Genomic DNA, 21,162 nt, shown 5'->3' with positions numbered 1-21,162 from the left:
ACATAACATTTAAAAATATATACATAATAAAAAAAATATATACATAAAATGTTCTCGTTATATTTTTATATGGAACTGATGCAACCCTGACATAATTGCATCAAATGTGCACGGCAGGCATTTTCTCCGCAATTTTGGCATGTTGATTTCACTTTTTTTAATTTGTCTTTAGCCGCCTTCTGTTCTTTTCCGTGCGAATCGTTTATGCATAACCGACATCTTCGTGGAGTGTCTGATGATGAAGGAAGCATGTCATTTAGTGATCGTCTTGGACAGGCTTCGCTTTTACCGGTTACCAGCCCAATTTTTTTTAGAGTGCCAACCTGCAATCCCTTTTTATCTCTTCTTTCGATTTGAGGATTGACCAGTGCTTCAGCTAATTTCATTCCAAAATCGAACGAGTTAAAACTTTTCGGATCTTTGTTGTGATTTAGAGCCATGATGGTTGAGGCATTCACTCTAATTGTGTCAAGGATATAAGATAAGGCCGATATGCTCCATCTTCTTGATTTCGGTTTTACTGTGTATGTACCAACTTTTTGATCCACAATATCAGTTCCACCTTTTGTGAAATCATATAGCTTATAAATTGCTGGCTTTTTCTTCTCATCATCCTTGTAACTCCAAGAATTGGGTTCATTGTAGACAAAATTAAAACGTATTTTTTTCCCTTTTGAAGTTGCAACGGCGTAACTGGAAATGTTTAAGTCTCCGTTTTCTTCCAAATAAATTTCGCTACTCAAAGGTTCTCTTTGAGACAAACCTTTTATTTCCGCCGGTATGCCTACTCGATTGGTCTGCATTGTCCCAACCATTGTAATCCCTCTCTGTAATAGCCACCGCGCAATTGGTATCGACGTATACAATCTGTCCATTGAGATGTTTCGACCACAGAGAGAAACTGTTTTGTGTAATTTCTCCACGAGGTATTTTATATAGTTTTCTGTTCCGCAGACATAGTAGTGGCTTTCCTCGATGTTGTTGGGTTTTCCACAATACACATGAGCTTGATATGTGTACGGATACCTGGCACAGTTGATAGATTTAAATAAAATTCCGTATTTAGCAGGCTTATCCGGGTTGTATTGTTTAAAACCTACTTGTGTCCTCATGGGATACAATGTCTCGTCCAACGACAAAAAGTCTTCTGGTATCATATTTTTGGCGCAGTTATCGTTGAACGATTCGAATAATTCTCTCATGGCCGCAAATCTATCTTTCTCCCACCGTTCTTGTCTCGTTGCAAAATCATCAAATCGCAGGTTTTGAAATATAAAATTAAATCTGTTCCTAGACATCGTTGCGTTAAAAAATGCAGGACCGTATTTATCAGAAAAAAGTAGGTTCACGTGGATAAATCGTGGTAAATCTGAACTATTTTGATCGCGTTACCGCCTTTGCTGTTTCTGAGAGCACACGTGTCAAATGCGCGAACAATTACCTAATTACCTCAAGAAAAAAATGGACGATTTTTTAATTACACAAGCAATTATCGACATTGACATATCGCAAAAAAGGACTGCAATCTTTTTTTAAGATTGTTTTTAAAAAAATCAAGACACATAACGTAAAAGAGCATAAAATTTCGCGTCTAATGAAGTACAATATATGACCTTTTTGAAAAATTTTTTTTTTTGATTTATGTCCCTTCAAAAACCCGTCAATACACCCACTTGCTGCATGAATTATTAAAATTCTTTTTCTAGAAACATGCTCAAATAAATTTTAGGAAAAGCCGCCAAGTTTGCTGCATTCTAAATAAGGCAAAAAAAAGTTATCAACAAAAAACCAGTAGGGGGGCGGAATCCGCCCCCCCCCCCTTGAGCTTCAAACGTTACGTGGTAACCTCAAGTACTTGAATGGCAAGATGGTCTTCTACGACAGTGAGATCAGGTATTATTGGCAGTATTATATCATTCTTTTTCAAAGTTGCGGCAAACGTCGTAGAGTATGTAGCAAAACACCTCTACCTGACCATCGCAGGTGCTGTGGGTATCGTAATGGCTTACGTCGGGGCTAGGAGGGGAAAAAGGTCGTAAATTCACGTCTAATTTGTTGATCAACAGATTAGACTTATTTCCACCAAATATATTCGATAATCAATCCTATCCCCGACGTGATAACGATGGCCTTGGTATCATCATGTTTTTGAGCTTTGCCAAGAGGGTCGTTACTAACGACCTCTATGTCAGACCCTGATGCTTGATGATTCGTCGACTGCAAGATCCTGCCAAGGGGTTGGTTAATTCCCTTTCCAGCGTTAATCTGCGGGTTAACACCAATTGAGAAGTACCCCTTGCTGATGAGTATCTTGTTTGTAAAATTCATGACACTCCCGATAAGAAGGCTCATGTTGCTTGGAATCATATACACTCCATGAGCAACCAAGAAGTCGACTTTGGACCGCGCGTACTTGAGCACATTTTGGAATCGCCTTATTTCCTCACCCGTGTCACTAGGCCGGAGGATCAGATCCTCAAAAGTCGTCAAGTAGAGGCGCTGCGCATCGATCGAACTACCTTGATTGCCAATGATGTAGGACCTCGCGTTAGCTTGGATCTGAAGTATGAGGTAAGCGTAAAATCTTACGCTTTGGGAAAGCTTCTGTATACCTATGCGCGTGAGACCTTGGGATTTTTCGAGAATCCATCGACTCCATGAATCGTCATCGAAATAACTGGGACCCGAGCCAGGATAGTCATCGCGAATAGCTTGCCAGCTACTGAACAAGGCCTCGTTCCTCCACTTGCGATCGCTGTCGCTTAACCCAAATTCACGTGCTAATTGCCGGAACGTCTGCCTATTGAATGGGTTGCTGAGGCGCCGAAACCTATCAGAACCCGGTAGAGACACTTCAAGATCTTGAAGGATTCTACGAATCTGGAAGTACACGTGGAAGCGGTAAACGGAGCGAACCAGGGGTAAGGATGTGGTCAGATGTTGCATAGAAATACCACAGGCTGAAGTTGCGCAATATGTGGCAAAATTGAGCTGAGTTGACCAGAGGCTGAAAAGGTGGCTTTGCCAGGTATTCAGCACCGCACCGGAATGGAATTCGTACTCAATGAAGATATTGGGGAATTTCACCTGGAACGAGGACCCCTTCGCATCAACAACGATATCTTGCATTGAGAGATCATCACCCTTGAGCCTTTCGAGATAGCGCCCATGTGTAGGGACATACTTTGCTTTTGGGTTATACGAGTAAATGTTCATGTTTCTTTAAAGAAACATGAAGCAACTGTATGTCACAAATATAGAGAAACCTACAATATTTGAAGAATACCTAGGGCAGGATACGAGGATAGCCCTGAAATCGATCAGCATTCGACCTACGTGGTTGAACCTCCACAGTAACAACGAGTTTACCATTCGTAAGGTAGGGCCCGATCAGACGGTTACTCGAATTGAAATAATGAATGGATTGTATAAGATCGAAGATTTGGCGAGTATCGTCAGCATTCAGGCAGAGGACAAGATTAAGCTGTTTGTTCTGAAAAATGGACTCTGCAGGCTCCGTGTCAATGACGGGTACACGGTGGTGATTCATCGACAACTGCAAGAGCTCTTGGGTCTACCCTACCATCCCAGTAAAAAATACCGTATGAAGGGTGACTACGATTCATTCTACAAGACTGATGTATACCAGCGACTGAAGCTTGTTTGCCCTCAGTTACATGAGGATGATTGCTTGCTGGATGGTAAAAAATCCAAGATACTGGCTATGCTTCACACGAAAGAGCTAAACGCATGGGGAGACATGTTGACGTGGAGTTTTGACACTCCTGTATACCTTCCATTGAAAGGTTCAACAGACAGACCGGAGTTCATGCTGACGGACGAGCATCACCACGATAACAACGTTTCGTTCGTTGGAATTTATTCTGTCATTTATTCTATGAACAAATGCATAGTGCATTTGCTCATAGAATAAATGACTGACATTGCTAAGCTTTACCCGAGCTTGCCCTCTGCACCTCCAGGGGTACGGAGGAGGACAGTTCACAAGTCTACAGACTGAAGAAAATCGAAGAAGTGGAACAATACCTGCGGGCTGAGATTAAAGAACGTGACAAGCTCGCTAAAAAATTCAAAATGCATGATACGTGGGTTAGATACATGGATCACGGGTTATTGGCGGTAATTGTGATAACTCCAGGCGTTGGCATTGGTAGCATGCTATCTGGAATCAGCGTACCGTTAGCCGTGGCTATGGGTGGAATTACGATTGCCGTAGGGTTGGGGCAAACTGGTCAGCGGAATGCGGGGAAGAGACTGGGCTCTAAAAGTAAGAAGCCTGAAAGCATAAAATTACTGGCGGAAACCAAGCTCAACTCTATCGTTGATTTGATCTCGAGAGCCGTGGAGAATGGTGTGATTAGTGAACACGAGTTCAGCCTAATCATACAGGAAAAACAGAAGTATATGATGCTGAAGGAGCAGATTAGACAACGAACAGGCAAAATCGTGGACTCTATCAATAAACGGAAGCCATAGCAGCTTGTAACGATAGGACGTGAGGGGGCGAAAGATGAACTGCTCAAAAAAATACAATCTGCGCAGTATGTCAGCGGTATTTAGAGGAACCACCCGCGTATTCATAAGAGTATGTGGCATATCAATGGTCTAGTGTGTTTTAACAAACACACTAGATCAAATGCTAATAGGATATGCCAACCACTTCACCTGATCGCCATCGATCAGCAGGTCACCATCGTGTATGATAGTTCGCTGTTTTCGGATGGTTCTCTCATGTATTGTTCGAGATTTTTCTGCCAAGCGATAGTACAACAAGGTTCCAATAAGGACCGTCCGTCTGTGCTAAAGCATCCTTGTATTTGACCTTTCGAATTCCTTTGGAAAGGTCGGCCTTGCTCATAGTTGAGTACCCCTTAATACCCAGTGCTTTGGCTTTTTTTTTTCAGTTCACTAACATTCATATTTGTTTCTATGGTTGAAGACAACCATATAAACTCGACGGGCCACTTATAATATAGTGAAACCCTCTTCATCATCGGAGTCATTGAAGTAAAAAGTGCTGTATCCTTCAACCTCTTTATATTTTCACTCTTCCAGAATGGTCTGTGCGTAGTGGTTGCGTCCTTGCCTGTAGATACTCGCCAGGTTGATGATGGCCTTACACTCACAGCTTTTTAGTGATATCTTCTTATGGAATTTTGTTCTAGCTTTACCATCCCACATCTTGAGCTTGGTGTTGAGGTACCGCCCTTTTTTCACGCTAGCATTGGTGAACCAAATCCCCTCTAGAGACTCCACTTTTTTCAAAATATCTTCGTATTTAGCCAACCACTCAGGGTAGCTTGCCAGATCAAACGACATTGTTAGCGCGGAGCCTTCGCTGTATTGAGAAACACCCCCGGAGCGGATATTTTCTGGGGTCAGGATCAATAACGGTCCTGGGTTATCATCTTGATACCCAATCACAAAGCGCTCATCCTTGCCTTTGTTTGCTGGGATAGAATCACTCACTATGATGTTTTCAATGTTTATATCTTCAATATTTAGTACTTTCGAATTGGTGTAAAAATCTTCAGATTTTACAGTTTTCTCTCCAAATTTCAACATCCTTTTATTTGTAGAAAAAAAACCTCAACTAGCATCACATGGACAGCTTCCACCATTATAGGTAATATACTCATACCAGCAGTACCAGCATAGCACCTTACCTTTTATGAAGAACCTTCGTCCACAGGAGCATCTGTCATAGGTGTCGAGTACCCATTCACACTCATCACATTGTTCTCGCATTGTTTATTTATTCCACAAGAGCTCAAGGTCTGCCTTTTCGTCCTCTGAAAAACACCAGTCTACGGCCCTGTCAGGATGCCATGCTATTGGAAGCAAATCATCCTTAATCCTAGCCGCTTTCCGCTGATGATAGGCTTCGAGCAGCGAGGGATAAATATAATCCTTTTTCATTTTCCGAGTTATGAACCAGTCCAGAACATACTGCAGCAGCCAGTCCCTCCCTTGAATAGCCATTACGCACATATCTCGTGTCTTTAAATGATCCCGTACATCCCCGAGTTCTCTGGGATCCTCTTGAAGTACCCTGGTGCACATTTCCCGAGTTTTGAAACGTTCGGGAGCAAACTCAAATAGGACGTAATACCGTTCAACTTCCCCGCACACATTTCTTGGGTTTTGAAATGATCTGGTACATTCTGGAGCACTAGAGGATCTGCTTGAACCGCCATCGTACACATTTCTTGAGTTATGAAATGATCCGGAACATACTGTAGTGCCCAAGGCAATTTTTCAACCATCCAGTTACACATTTCCCAGGTCTTTAAATGACCCGGGATATTTACAAATGTGGTAATATATCCCTCTTTAGATATGTTATACATGAAATCCGTCCTAAAATGATCCGGCACATAATCATACATATGAGACTCCTTTTGAAATGCTCTGGTACACATTTCTTGGGTCTTGAAATGGTGTGGAACATACTGTAGTGCCCCCAGGGTATTTCTTCAACCACCGCGCTACACATTTCCTGGGTCTGGATATCATCGGGAATATTTCTAAACCAACTCATATTGTTTTTTATAGGTCGATTTCGACTATCATTTTTCTGGTGCGGTTACATTTTGAGTAAGGGAATTTCCTTACTCAATTCTATTTTTGTTGATGTCAGCAATACTCCCGTTGGTCGCTGTTGCGCATGCGTTGGATTTTATCGGTATTTCCCGGAGTTTATCGGAATTGTGGGATTCGGGGTGATTTTTGATTTCGGAAAAGTCCCTATATTGTGCAATGAAGCGTGACATCATTTCTGGAGCAGTTGCTCATTTGATGTTACAACCAAAAAACCTTGTGGTTTACTGGTTGTAACGTATGAGAATGACTTTTTCTTTAAACATTTACAAGTACGTCTTTTATTATTTCAGTTAGGATCTCCATCAAATTTGTCCTCTTTTTGACTCTAAAAAAATATATAATTGATCAAATAAGCAATCCAAAAATGAAGTTATATTTCAAGAATTAACCAGGCACATGCGGGTAAAACAGACAAAAAGCAATTGGCAACAACTACTATAATGGGTCTATTTAAAAATGTGTATGTACTATAAATCGTCAATCTTATACTCCATTTTATGCTTTGCTCTCGACTTACCCTTTTCCCGAATGTACAGATCACCCCTGCCCGAAAAATCAACTTAATGATTATTAATTATAACACTTGAAAAAAGGACAATATTGGTAACTACAGCAGGTCTAAGCTATTAAAGTTGAAATAACAAGGCATTTTTTTGCAGAAAAGATACAGAAAAAAACTGCAATAATACTTTAAAGCGTAGATATGTAAGCCCTTCGAAGACCCCTTTTCCCTTTGTACACTTTGATACGGTTTAAGACTACCTCCCTGCCTCCTTTTTCTTTGAGCATGCAAGCTAAATTACTTTTTGTAAAACAACCCCATAAGCCTTTGTTGCTGCAAGCTAAATGGACATTTTTCATGGTGGGTGGGTGGTTTCGTGAAGAACGCCAGGAGCAGCTTTAGAATTTGTACAGAAAAATCTTAGTTATCATGTAAAAGCTGCAAATGCAGATACTCACTTTTAAGAGAACAAAAATCTCCAAGCATCATATAAAAGCTGCAAAGCAAACACGCAAATACGCAATGGCTACACACAAAAAAGAGAATTTCTAAGTGGACTCAGTGAGTAAGTGCGTAACTGTGTTGCAGTTAGTATTTTATTAAATTTTTGTGTGTACATTTTCCGAAGTTTAGCCGAACGTTAATTGGACATGTGGAAAAGTGGGAGTGCTCTCTCTTTCCCAAATCCAAACTTACACATTCTTTTCGTACAGCTGAAATTCAGGGGACCACTTTACAGGACTTTACCGAACTTCACTTAAAGAAAAACAATTAAAATACTGCAGCTACTTACATTACATAGACATTAGCTAGCTACCTCTAGTGTAGGCTTTTTAGCAGTGTTCAAATGATGAGTCCAGCATGGAAATTGATCTAGCTAGCTATCAACATTATCAACAAAGTGTTTTTCACAGCTACGAAATGCAAGAATGTATAAAGTTGTCATCATTAAAAGATTCTTCCAGATCACTGTCATCATCGCATTGTCAGTTACAAAGTGATACTCACTCAAATCTATTGGTCGCCGCCATGACAGTTGGATGTCACAAACCTGGCCTTTAAGTACAGCTACACAATTAATTTTTCTTAGGTTCTATTCGTTTATTTTAAAGTTTGTGCTACTTCGAAGCTGTACTACTTAAGTAGTTTGTTTACACGAAATCAAGTAACACAGCACGAGAAGCAAGATTTCGCACAGCAAAAAAATTTTTTTTATTCACGACTGGCGGACTAAGAGCCGCCCCTTATGGGGAGGCAATAAAACAAGAGGCCCTGGGGGTTCTAAGAATTTCCGCTCGCTACCAAAATATTTGATGACAGCCTGCTAATTCGTTGTGTTATCGTGCCAAACATCCGAAGAGGTTTGGTGCATGAAGCTCTGAAGATAAAGCAAGTGGCAGTAGGGAGTCAATATAAGTACGTTTGTCCTCCTTTGAACACCTTTACCCCCTCAAACCCCGCTTCCACTACCTCCATCCCCACCCCAGCCTCCAAAAACCGGTAAATCCAATAAATCCGACAAATCCCGACAATTCCGGAAATACCAATAAAAAGCGTACGCATGCGCAATAGCGACTAGCGGGAATAATGCTGACATCAACACAATCTCGAGCATCCGCAAGCAAGTAGGGGAAAGTCCCTTACTCGATGACCTTTTTTGATTGAGCGTACTTATAATAAAACAATATGAGTTGGTTCAGGAACGCAATTAGCAAACTGTATAACACCATATCAGCTCAAGTAGCAGCTACCCACGACGCTCTTGCCGATTGATTGAAGATTGTGAGGGATACTGTTACTTTTTATTATAACAACCTCAAGGAGCAAATTTCAGCAACGCTTCATGATGTTGTAGAACAAGAGGCACGGGAGGATTACCAGGGAATCGAAGATATCAAGCACCTGTTCCCGCATAAATCAAATAAAAAAAATTTTATCATGCAGACTAACGATCTCTTCAGTTCAAGCGAATTTGACGCTAGCAACGGAAATGGTGAGTAAAATTTACCTACTTTACAACATTTGATACTCCTAGCTAATAGAGAATGCTTGCTAAAGCATGGCCCGCTACCACGAGGAATTATTGATTAGTCCATACCCGGACGGGGCTGAAAATTCTGATGACGGTAGTAATCAACTGACGATCTCGCAATTTAGCTAGTATCTACAACTTAACACCAATATCACCAATGTTATTGGATTATTAACAAAAAACCGAACATATGATAACCACAAAGTCACATGTTCAAAAAACGGAAACATGTAAGGGATTACCACGAGAATAGCGCCTTTGCTAATTTTTTTTACATTACATACACATTTATGTTGAACTCTGCGTGGGAAACTTTCACATGTTTTTGTTTTTCTGACTTTTTGTTGTATTTTCTCACTATTATAATTTATATTCTGAAATACATGAGGACTGGACGTGGTTTCATGTAGATACTTATCGTTTCTAAACGTTTATTTTATTATTATTATTATTTGCTAACGCTAAAAAAGTTCGTATCCTCACCAACATCTTCAGAATTTTTTTTTTTTCAAAAAATCTATTTTTTGAAAAATTGATCATACCAAAATGTGCTTCGATCATAAGCCACATGTTAGTTTAACACGTATTTATGACTTTATACTCAATAACACCAAAAAGATCAGCAAAACCACGCTGTGATTGTACCGAAATGTCTTTCCAATTAGAAGGGCACCAGCAAAACCTCGCTATTGTCATACAAAAATGTGTATAACGCATGTTGTGGTGACCAAATTTTAATTGAATATTTTTAAATAAACGCTCTTGTTTATTTCGATGTACATATCTCACAAACAATACATACAAACTGATGTTGCAAAAAAACTACACCATCTTCTAACACAATATTTTAACCGCCTCATCAGCGAAACCACAACCCATGACAAGATACCAATTGGAAAACATAAAAACATGCTCAACAAACTATAACATGAACATTAATTTTAACCAAAGGAAAAACGTTGTCAAAAAATGTTTTTATAGAAAAATAAAAATGAAAACTTTAAACTCACTAGTTGTAAATTTATCTCACCTCAATTTATCCAATGCGGATATATCTGTTCTCAATAAAGGACTTAAGTACGTCCCAACACCCTCAGCTGTCAACACCTGTCAGCCTGTGAAAAATGCTTTTGCGAACTTGCGCAATCGTATGGCAACAAGGTATTTTTTTATTAACAAACCACACCCCCGCAATGAGCTCCATAGAAAATCTAACTGGCTTGCACCTGAACCACAACATAAAAACCTACAAAACTTTTTTGCCCTAGTAAAAAGAGATTTATGCGATTTTACCACTAAATTTCCCCTGTTGAGATGCCAGAGTAATCTTACTCGTAGCGAAAGGAAAAGTCTATTGAAATTATCAAAAAACCGAAATATAGTGATTAAAAAAGCTGATAAGGGTGGTCGTGTAGTCATCATGAGTAAAGATGACTACATTGGAAAAGTTTATGACCACCTCTCCAACAACAAATATTACGCAAAAATGAAAACTGACCCTAGCAAAGACCTTAAAACTAATATCAACAGTTTCATAGAAATTTCTCTATGTCGCCACAACATAAACAAAAACACGGCTAAATTTATAACACCACCTGAAAACACTAAAATGCCCCTATTTTACATACTGCCAAAAATTCATAAGGATGGCATTCCAGGACGACCAATAGTTTCAGCTGTTAACTCTATAACTGAAAATATCTCAGAATTTTTAAATCTTTGCCTGCAACCTCTCTTACCAAAATTAAAATCCTATGTAAAGGACACCAAACATCTAATACAACGGTTACAAACCATACCGGCACAAAATGAACACGTTTTACTTGTATCAGCAGACGTATCCTCACTTTACACCAATATCCCTCATCAAGAAGGAGTTGATGCGTGTATTCATTTCATTAGAAAATACAGAAACACACTGCCTTCATTCACACCCAATGAACATGTAATACGAACGTTGTTTTCGTTTATACTGGAAAATAACTATTTCATGTTCCTAAATGAAATATATCTGCAGTTACTTGGCACAGCCATGGGTACGAAGGTGGCACCACCATACGCATCATTATTCCTGGGTCTTTTTTAGGCAGGTGTTTATTTTCGATAAGTTTCCAAATTTAATCACTATATTTCTTCGTTTCCTAGACGACATATTCTTCATATGGGAACACAGTGAAGAAGAACTACACAAATTTTTCATATATCTAAATTCAATACACCCTACAATAAAATTCACCTATGAATATTCAACAGAGGAAATTAGTTTTTTGGATACGACTATCTATTTAGATAAACGCTCGAGAAAACTCAAAACCAAATTATTTATAAAACCAACTGACAGCAGAGCACTATTACATTTTACGTCGTATCACCCTCACCATACCAAAAGGGGTATAATTTATTCGCAAGCACTCCGCTATCGCATGATAACAAGTCAAGATAGCATTTTAAAATGTGAGCTCGATGAACTTAAAAGTATTTTGCTGACCAGAGGATACAAAGGTCGGCTTGTTGATGAAATATTCGGGAAAATCGCCAAATTAAAGCAATCAGACGTACTTTCTAACTCTACGCACAAGTTTAATAAAAAACGAATACATTTCAGAACCGCTGACAATAGTGGTGATGCTGACAGAGACCAAAACAAAGACAAACACATTCTACCTTTTCTTTTACCTTACCACGAAAAATTTACAACGCTTAAACGAATACTACACAAGTATTGGTTTATAATTGAGAGCGACCCTGCTCTGCGACTCGTTTTCCAACCAAACCATTCTTGACTTTCACCAAGCATAAAAATATACAGGAATATTTAATCAGAGCAAAGATGAGATCTGCTGACCACTGCCTTTCAATATAATTTTTATAATTTTTACGTTTATTCGATTTGTATAACATTCAGTTTATTAATATCATAATAAAAATTGTTACACCCAAAACAGTTTTTTGATATTTTAGCAAAATACTGCATGCTAGCGTTTTGCCATTTTATTTGTTAGTCTGATATCCAAATATATATCATAGCCTGTGGAATGGGTTGTAAAATTAATTTACAAACTAATTAATACACACAAAACCAAGTAATTTATGACCAAAAACTTAATAACAAACTCACATACGCGTGAAAATGAACATAATACGTGCATGTGTATATATAATATATTGATAACTGTGTAAGCAGAGATAACTGGGTGCAGAAGTTAGCTGTTACAACCTTGGTACTACCTTACTGTGAAACGATACGGAGAAAAAATCTCGTTTCCATAACAACATGACAAAATCTTCCATCTGCACTCACATTCGGTTTGACTAAAAAACTCTCAATTCTATGACAACTACACTCATCCACTTTAAATAAATCAATCAATAAATTACACAATTACGACCCATAAAAGGGTTCCTGAAAATACAACTTTAACACTGAACCATATGGCTAGAATTTAACTTTTCATACAAGGCTGATATAGATTACAAATAAATATTCGTAACACTGGAAACGAGGTTGGATGTAATGATGAAATACTGATAATAACGACTTATACTATCTTAACAACACAGAAAGCCTGTGTAATAAGTGATAGGCATATCATGTGGATTCAAGAAAGCATACACGAATGATAGAAACCTGGGCACTATCTTGCCTTGAAACGCTTTGAAGATAAAATTGCGTTTATAAATCTGTGCGCACATTCAGTTTAAACATCGGTTTCTATGACAACTACAAGACTGAACAATAAAAAATAAAAAATAAATAAATAAAAACGACCCTCAAACGGCCCTACCGAAGCAATATATAAGACTGAGAATGGCCATAAAACGACCTCTTACAACAGAAACAAGAACGTAGCAACACTATTCAAAATAACGTTTTTTTATTAAATCAAATAAATTTTCATCATGCAGACTAACGATTTCTTCAGTTCAAGCGAATTTGACGCTAGCAACGGAAATGGTGAGTAAAATTTACCTACTTTACAACATTTGATACTCCTAGCTAATAGAGAATGCTTGCTAAAGCATGGCCCGCTGCCACGAGGAATTATTGATTAGTCCATACCCGGACGGGGCTGAAAATTCTGATGACGGTAGTAATCAACTGACGATCTCGCAATTTAGCTAGTATCTACAACTTAACACCAATATCACCAATGTTATTGGATTATTAACAAAAAACCGAACATATGATAACCACAAAGTCACATGTTCAAAAAACGGAAACATGTAAGGGATTACCACGAGAATAGCGCCTTTGCTAATTTTTATTTACATTACATACACATTTAATAAAACAAGAGGCCCTGGGGGTTCTAAGAATTTCCGCTCGCTACCAAAATATTTGATGACAGCCTGCTAATTCGTTGTGTTATCGTGCCAAACATCCGAAGAGGTTTGGTGCATGAAGCTCTGAAGATAAAGCAAGTGGCAGTAGGGAGTCAATATAAGTACGTTTGTCCTCCTTTAAACACCTTTACCCCCTCAAACCCCGCTTCCACTACCTCCACCCCCACCCCAGCCTCCACCCTCCAAAAACCGGTAAATCCAATAAATCCGACAAATCCCGACAATTCCGGAAATACCAATAAAAAGCGTACGCATGCGCAATAGCGACTAGCGGGAATAATGCTGACATCAACACAATCTCGAGCATCCGCAAGCAAGTAGGGGAAAGTCCCTTACTCGATGACCTTTTTTGATTGAGCGTACTTATAATAAAACAATATGAGTTGGTTCAGGAACGCAATTAGCAAACTGTATAACACCATATCAGCTCAAGTAGCAGCTACCCGCGACGCTCTTGCCGATCGATTGAAGATTGTGAGGGATACTGTTACTTTTTATTATAACAACCTCAAGGAGCAAATTTCAGCAACGCTTCATGATGTTGTAGAACAAGAGGCACGGGAGGATTACCAGGGAATCGAAGATATCAAGCACCTGTTCCCGCAAGAGAGAAACCAACCAGAAGGTGTCTAAGATATTCAGCACATATTCGATGAACATGACACGCAGATGTTAGAAGACGGAAATCGTGTCAAGACATGGCGGCTCAATAAGAATCTAAACCAATCACTGACAGATGCGATCATGCAAAAATTCACGTCTCATATCGATATGAGAGTCACGGTAGTCTACAGTTTCAACTGTGATATTCACAAAGGTGGTGGCGACGTGTCCGATTACCACAACTCCAAGAGCGCCAAGTCGTTATCGAGCATTGCAGAAATCGAAGCCTTCATAGATCAATGCAAGATGAAGTGTTTGGATCTGGAAGATGCGGAGTTTTGGACCAAAGGCTATCTACCACCCGACAGAACCATCGAGACCCCAGGATCGTATGAAGGCAAAATCGTGTTCAAGCTAATCTCTACGAGGGAGCCTTTACTTGGATGTGGGCCTCTTCCAGACTGGTTGTGCGGCAAAGGTGCGTCTACAGCTTTGACAAGAAAGATGAAAGAACCGACAGCTTGTGCTTTTGGAGATGCCTAGCCGTGCACTACAGAGGAGAGCGCAAGTAGCGTGAAAAGCGCACCACACAAGAATTCCTTGCCCTGGCTCGTGAGAACTACGAGGACCCCAATGTAAAGCGTGAAAATGTACTCCCTACAAAACTGGTGGACCTCTAGGGTATAGCTAAGCACTTCAAGATCAACATCAAAGTCCTTGAACCCAAGATGAACTCAGAAAAGGCCCCATGGCGGCTCGTTTACGGTCAGAATCAGTACAAGAAGGGGTTAGACACGATCAACCTTGGTATGTTGGATGACCACTGTTTTTTCATAAGAAGATTTTGACACAACATTGGGAATGCAAGGCGTGTAATCAACGGTTCACAAAATCTTGCAACCTCACGCGGCACAAGCAGAACGAGCGCGAAGGTGTCAAGACGACAATCATTTGCAAAGACAAAAAGATCGACCAAATAGGAAAAGGTTTTCTATCCTGATAAGGGCTTTAGTTACGCGGCGTGTCAATGGATAGAAGCAATGTCTAAACAAACCGGAAGGCACATACATCACGCAATCTGCGGGCATGGAGGAGAGCGTGTGATACGTGAGGGTAGTAAGGAGGTCTACAAGATCGACGGTTATGGACCTCAGAAGAGACAGTTTATGAGTACCACGGCTGCAAGTGGCATGGATGCCTCCGTCAACCACATCGGACCAACGTGGACATGAATAATTTCAAGTTCACCAGATTCAAGGAGGACTACATCCAAAAACTGGGGTACAACCTCGTCACCACTTGGGAGTGCGAGAACCCACCAAAAGTCAAGAGGCTCTTCAGGAAGGAATTTCGGCCATACCCCCACTTTATTGTTTTTGACTTCGAGGCGCTCCTAGCACCTTAACAGCAAACAGCCGATCTAACATACCTTTCAAAGCATATCCCAGTGAGTGTCGCCATCAACGATAGTCTTAATGAACATCCTACGTTCATTATGCACGAATATCCGAAAACCTTGGTTGAGAAATTTGTTGAACAACTAGAACAGAGGCAAGCTCTCATCGTCGAAGAAGTCGAAAGACTGTACCCGAAACCAGAGGATTTTGAAATGCTCTCCAACCAATCCCAACAAACCTGGAACGAGTGGGTGAACCAAGTGGCTGTGACAGGCTTCAAAAGCGGCAAGTACGATATCAACTTGATTAAGCGGTATTTTGTCGAGCGAATTGCCAAAGGTGATAACGAGAGGATCACTGTGGCTAAAAAGGATAACGACTACATGTTCCTCACGACATCAAAGTTCAAATTTCTTGACATCAAAAACTGTCTCGCCCACGGCATAAGTAATGATGGCTGGTCCAAGTCCCTGCAATGTAGACTATAAAAGCTCGTGTTCTCATACGAGTGGTTAACGGTCCATAACAAGCTGAACCATGTCGGCCCCGTCGAACACGAAGACTTTTATAGCAGTCTCAACGGGAAAAACACACTCTCGCCTGAAGAGTACCAAGCATACCGGGAGGAGTTCTACAAGCGCGGCTGTGTCACTATGCTGGACTGGCTGGCTGAGTACAACTTGGCAGACGTGCTACCCTTCGTTAATGCTGTAGACAAGACTCGCAACACATACTACGGGGATGAGATTAACATTCTCAAGGATGCCGTGAGCATTCCGGGTGTGTCGATGCGATACGTCTTGAACAAGTTTGAACCCTGAGTTAGAGCTCTATGCGCCAGGAGAACCCTGCAAGCACAAATGCCAAGGCAACTGCTTCAAGGCCAGGTGCAAGGCTTGCATCGATGTTCAAAAAATCTGCGGCGAGTGCACGAGAAATCAGGCTTACGACCTATTGCAGACAGGCATGGTTGGCGGCCCCGCGATCGTCTTTTGCAGGTATCACGAGCGAAATGTGACAGCCATTAGATCTCACATTTATGACAATCCCCACAAGTGCAATACCATTCTCGGTTGCGATGCGAACATGCTCTACCCCAGTACCTTGCTGCAGGACTTCCCTTGCGGTAAGGAAAAGCTGATAAAGATGGCAGACCCTGTTGAGGGATTGGAGGCTTTGGAGCAAGGCGTTCTAGACGGCTGACTCTTTGGTTTTGCGCAAGTGGATATCGAAGTGCCTGCGGAGCTATACGACAAGTTCAGCGAAATGTCTCCACTATTTGTGGTCAAGGAGATCCCTGACAATCAAATCCCCGGGCACATGCACGAGTACCTACAACAGACGGGGCGCAAACGTGTTCCCGGGACCAAAAAGCTCTTGGACGTGATGAAAGCTGAGAGGATCTTGTTGTACACACCTGTGCTCAAATGGTACTTAGAGCACGGGTTGAAAGTCACGGCATGTTACCAGTTCCTGAAGTACACCCGAGGCAAGCCCCTTCGCGTGGTTCCCGGAAGAGATGGCGGATGCGCGACGCCAAGCTGATAAAGACCCCGATAAGCGCATCGCTGGTGATACGCGTAGGGCTCTCGGCTTTTTACGATAAAAGAGTCGTACATGAGGATGAAGTGCACACCTCCCCGCTGAGGTAAGAATAGTGGGGATATGTCCAAGGTTTTGTGAGGTGATGCCCTCCAAAATTCAATAAGAAAATGGAATTTAGGCCATGTACAAAATGTAAGCAACCACAACCAATATGCAACGTCAGGGTGATCCAACGCAACGGTCAATTGACAAAACAGTGTATCAAATGCTTAGATAGTCAGAAGGCGACACAGGAATGTATATGACGCCCTCATGAAAGGCTGAGACGGCATTGCAAAGAATGTGATTTCCCTGGGTATCAGTATAACCTTATTCTAACTAGGATTCTCTATGCTCTAAGGTATGACACGGAGCTTAGCTCTACCACTTACCTAGGGTGCGGTATATGCACATTTAGTGGTCACATCCAGGCCCAATTCAGAGAAGGGATGAGCTGGAACAACAGGGGGCAGTGGTAATTTGATCACAAAATCCCACTCAAGTATCGAAAGAATGGGGAATATTCCATCAAAGATATGCAACTCGAGAGACTCCATTACACCAACATGCAACCAATGTGGATCGCGAATAATCAAAGCAAGGGCCATCGATATATATCTGAGTAAAGTAGGTCGCGTTGAATAGATTTGTGTTTTTTCTCACAACTTTGAGTCACTCCTAATCAGTATGAATCGGTATAAACAAGATAAAACTCATTTGCCTCATCCATTCAGAATTGATTAACAGTTTTGAATAATCAAGAGGTTTTCTGTATGATGCGTAAACGACCTAACCGGTGATGCGTGAATTTTCACACAGGTAATACTTAAGGTGATACTGAATAGCTATATACGAAGCTCGATATATAGTAAAATTGTGGTAGCAGGCTTAGACCTGGCTGAAGGGTACGGATGGGCGGGCCTGACCATGCTTTACCTGGAGGCGGCCGTCTCGCCCCGGTTTCTACCACACACTGTGTCAGTCGGGAAAAAAATTGTGGTAAAATGCCGGTTAAATGTCAGTGCTAGGAACGGCCTCTGAAGGTGCTCACTTAAAAAGGTGGGTTTCGTTAATGCGTAGTACAAGCACGGCATTCTGTATAGAATGTAAAGAGCAAGTAAGCTAAGCCTGCAAAGCAGGACAGCACTGAAAAAACACCTCGGATTTGGAAAACCAAAGGCTCTCAGTGGCATACTCGCAGAATCAAAAACTCTCTGGGTTCAAACAACAACAAAAACAACAAAACACCCAGAGGGTTCCGTTACGAAAAAATTGCTATGGGAGATATGCTTATGTCTCGCTGTACTCCTGCCGTACGTCTTGATCGTGTTCTGCTTTTGTAGGTATCGAAAGCTATTAATAAAGATGTCTAATCTAGCCGCTATTTTCGATGAAGTTGATACCCAGCAGAAGCCCTTGAGCAACGTGAAAAACCTATCGATAAACGTCAGGTTTTAAAAGATGCACGTAAAGGTAAGGCACACCTCCTACCAAAGAAGTGTGCAGAAGCCTTCTGTGACAAGGTATCAGATGAGGTAATCGATAAAGTATACTCTGAATTCATTCAACGTGAGCTCCAGAAAAAGGTTAAGAAGACCGTCAAAGCTCTATCCTCACAGGCTATCAGTCTATATACCAAGGCCGCGGGGAGTATGGTTCAGTTGGATAGTACTGAAGGTCTAAGGGCGGATATTGAAGACGATCCTATTATCAGGGATAGTATGGCTGACTTGGGGATTCTCGTATACTCGGCGATTGGAAAGCTTTTAACACCCCTGTTTATTGCTGCCCATACGATTAATCACACCCAGCTCTTAACATCCAAGGTGGTTGAAGAGAAGGTTGATGAAGATCAAGAAAACAATGGTAAACAGTCTATCGAAGATATACATGGGTAGTCGTGAAAGAGTTGAACGTGTAACCAATGAGCTAATGAGGTATAGAAGGGAGGTACGTTATACAGATTTCTGCAGCATTTTGGGAGATTTTGACGCACGCAAAAAAATATTGACGCCGGCAGCAGATCCCTTTCGACCTCAGGCATGTGATTTGGTGATGGTTCCCCAGGTTAATAGAATAAGATACGCTGGCAGAAGCGGCCTGAGGGCCACCCCGCTGGGTATTTGTATTCCTTGAAGATTAAGGCTTATGTTTGGAGGTGCTTTTGTAAGTCTCACGACTTATAAGAAATGGACGAAGTTCAACCACAAGAAGTAACAGTCTTAACAAAGCCAGCAAAGCACCCAGGGAAAGTCGCGTGGGGTCACAAATTGGCGGCACTGAGGAAGGAAAAGAAGAAACTGAAGCAACAAGAGGGCACAGTAGAATCTACAGTCAAAACCTCTTCTGGGGTGAGTTCTATACAGTCAGACAGTGTATACATTGGTGGAGGCATCGTTGCTATACTCGCCTGTGCAGGAGTTGGATTCTATATTTTCCGTAAGGAGCCTGCCGAAGCACATGCAACAGAGCAGCCTCAGCGAGAGCCTACAGCCAAGATCGATAACGACTTTTTTCACATGCGATAAAGCTAATAATAAACATGTGACGCCCAAAGAGAAAGAGATAATCAACATGCTGTATGAAACTGTCGTGGACCTAGGCTTTACTTTCGCTTACGCCATGGCTGGGAAGAAATTCCTCGGGATCTCGAGCCCCAGCACCTAGCTGCATACCAGCAACGTGATAAAGATGATCGCTTATTTTTCAGCTGGACGGGGAAGCCGTGAGATGGCAGTGAGCAAGGGCTGGATACCCGCCTCCATAGTACCAAAACCCAAGTAAGCGCCCCACAATGTTCTATCTGCCACCGGCAGATAAAATAAATATCACTCTCAATGTGGTGCTACAACCCCATACCGCGATTGTTACAGGGCCTACCTCGTGTGGTAAAACTCAGCGAGTCCTCGGCCTCCTGGAGAACGAGTATAGGCGGCACCACTACCATATCGTGATCTTCTGTCCAACGATCCGCTGGAACAAGACCTATCAAGAGAGATCCTGGCTTTGGAAAGATGACAACGTATTCCTGATAGACCCCAAGGATCAGCTGTTCGAATGGATCGAGCAACTATCAAAGCTCCTAGCAAGGGAGGACACTCTGTTTATCATCGACGATATGATAGCCAACAAATTTCTCGATAAAACTCGTGGGGCATTGCTGGAACTAGCTGTTTCAGGTAGGTATCGAGGGCACAGCTTGTGGCTGCTAACACAAAGATATAAGAAGATCCCAATAACGGTAAGAGACCAAATGTAACAGCTTTTTGTCTGGTATCCGAAGAATCAAAAGGAGATCGAGCTTATTCATGAAGAAAACGATGTAATTTCGAGTAGGGAAGAAATTTCCATTATTAAAGCTCAACTCAAAATGTCGTAGCACGCGTGCTTGTATGTGACATTGGAACACCCTTGGACCTGGAAAATTTTGGAGTGACGCTATTGATCTCCAGGGGGTGGACTCCCGAGTCCACCTACATGCAGACACAGTTTTACTGACAGAACCAGGCCTTTATTGCTTGCTACTGAGGTGCGGCAGACCCGAGGCTGAACCATTCCTCTTGGGTGGGTTGTTGGAGATTTTTGTAGCTCGATCGTATCAACTGAGCAAGTCCCCCGCAGACTGACCAAACCACGAGCCACGTGGTCAAAATTGATATGTGTCGGTGCCACCGACACCTATCAAAGTGAGCAGTTCGCCCGCAGCGGGCAAACCATTGAAATGACCATCCAACTCGAGAAGGTATTAGCATCAACTCCTCTGAGACAAACTACGTTCGGGCACATCAGCCAAATAGTACAGGAGACGTGTACCCGTCACAATACGATCGAGTGTATACGTTTTCTTGCTCGTCACCAATTCGGGTCGTCGCTCGCCATCTTACTTGTCACCAAGCGTCTGTTGCACGTCTTTTAGCATCACCGTGCTCCTCGCCAGGCTGCAGCAGATACAAGTACAGGCAGTCATCGGGTAACGGTTTCTCACCATGCCTTTCCTTGCCTTGCGGTACCTCATAGAATTTGATGGCCTTGCTTGGCTTCATACCAATCATAGTGGTCTTGGTGTTGTTCATGCC

The 21,162-nt window shown here is 41.6% G+C and overlaps 1 protein-coding gene across 1 annotated transcript; it reads left to right on the top strand.

Moving 5' to 3' along the window:
• Positions 1–10,035: 10,035 nt before the first annotated feature.
• On the top strand, positions 10,036–11,941 carry LOC130612918 (uncharacterized). The gene is made up of 2 exons (XM_057434250.1): positions 10,036–11,194; positions 11,304–11,941. Exons 1-2 carry the CDS (start codon positions 10,036–10,038, stop codon positions 11,939–11,941), a joined length of 1,797 nt encoding a protein of 598 aa, XP_057290233.1.
• Positions 11,942–21,162: the final 9,221 nt, after the last annotated feature.

This window comes from Hydractinia symbiolongicarpus, chromosome 10 (genome assembly GCF_029227915.1).
Source record: "Hydractinia symbiolongicarpus strain clone_291-10 chromosome 10, HSymV2.1, whole genome shotgun sequence".
NCBI lineage: Eukaryota > Metazoa > Cnidaria > Hydrozoa > Anthoathecata > Hydractiniidae > Hydractinia > Hydractinia symbiolongicarpus.
This window is presented reverse-complemented; position numbering and strand designations above follow the sequence as displayed.

What these genes read in the sequence shown, in the direction of transcription:
- LOC130612918 (XM_057434250.1), top strand. Translation starts at nt 10,036, where the DNA reads ATGACAAGATACCAATTGGAAAACATAAAAACATGCTCAACAAACTAT. An exon ending in GTTACTTGGCACAGCCATGG is followed by an intron (nt 11,195 to 11,303) that starts GTACGAAGGTGG and finishes TTCGTTTCCTAG; the next exon opens with ACGACATATTCTTCATATGG.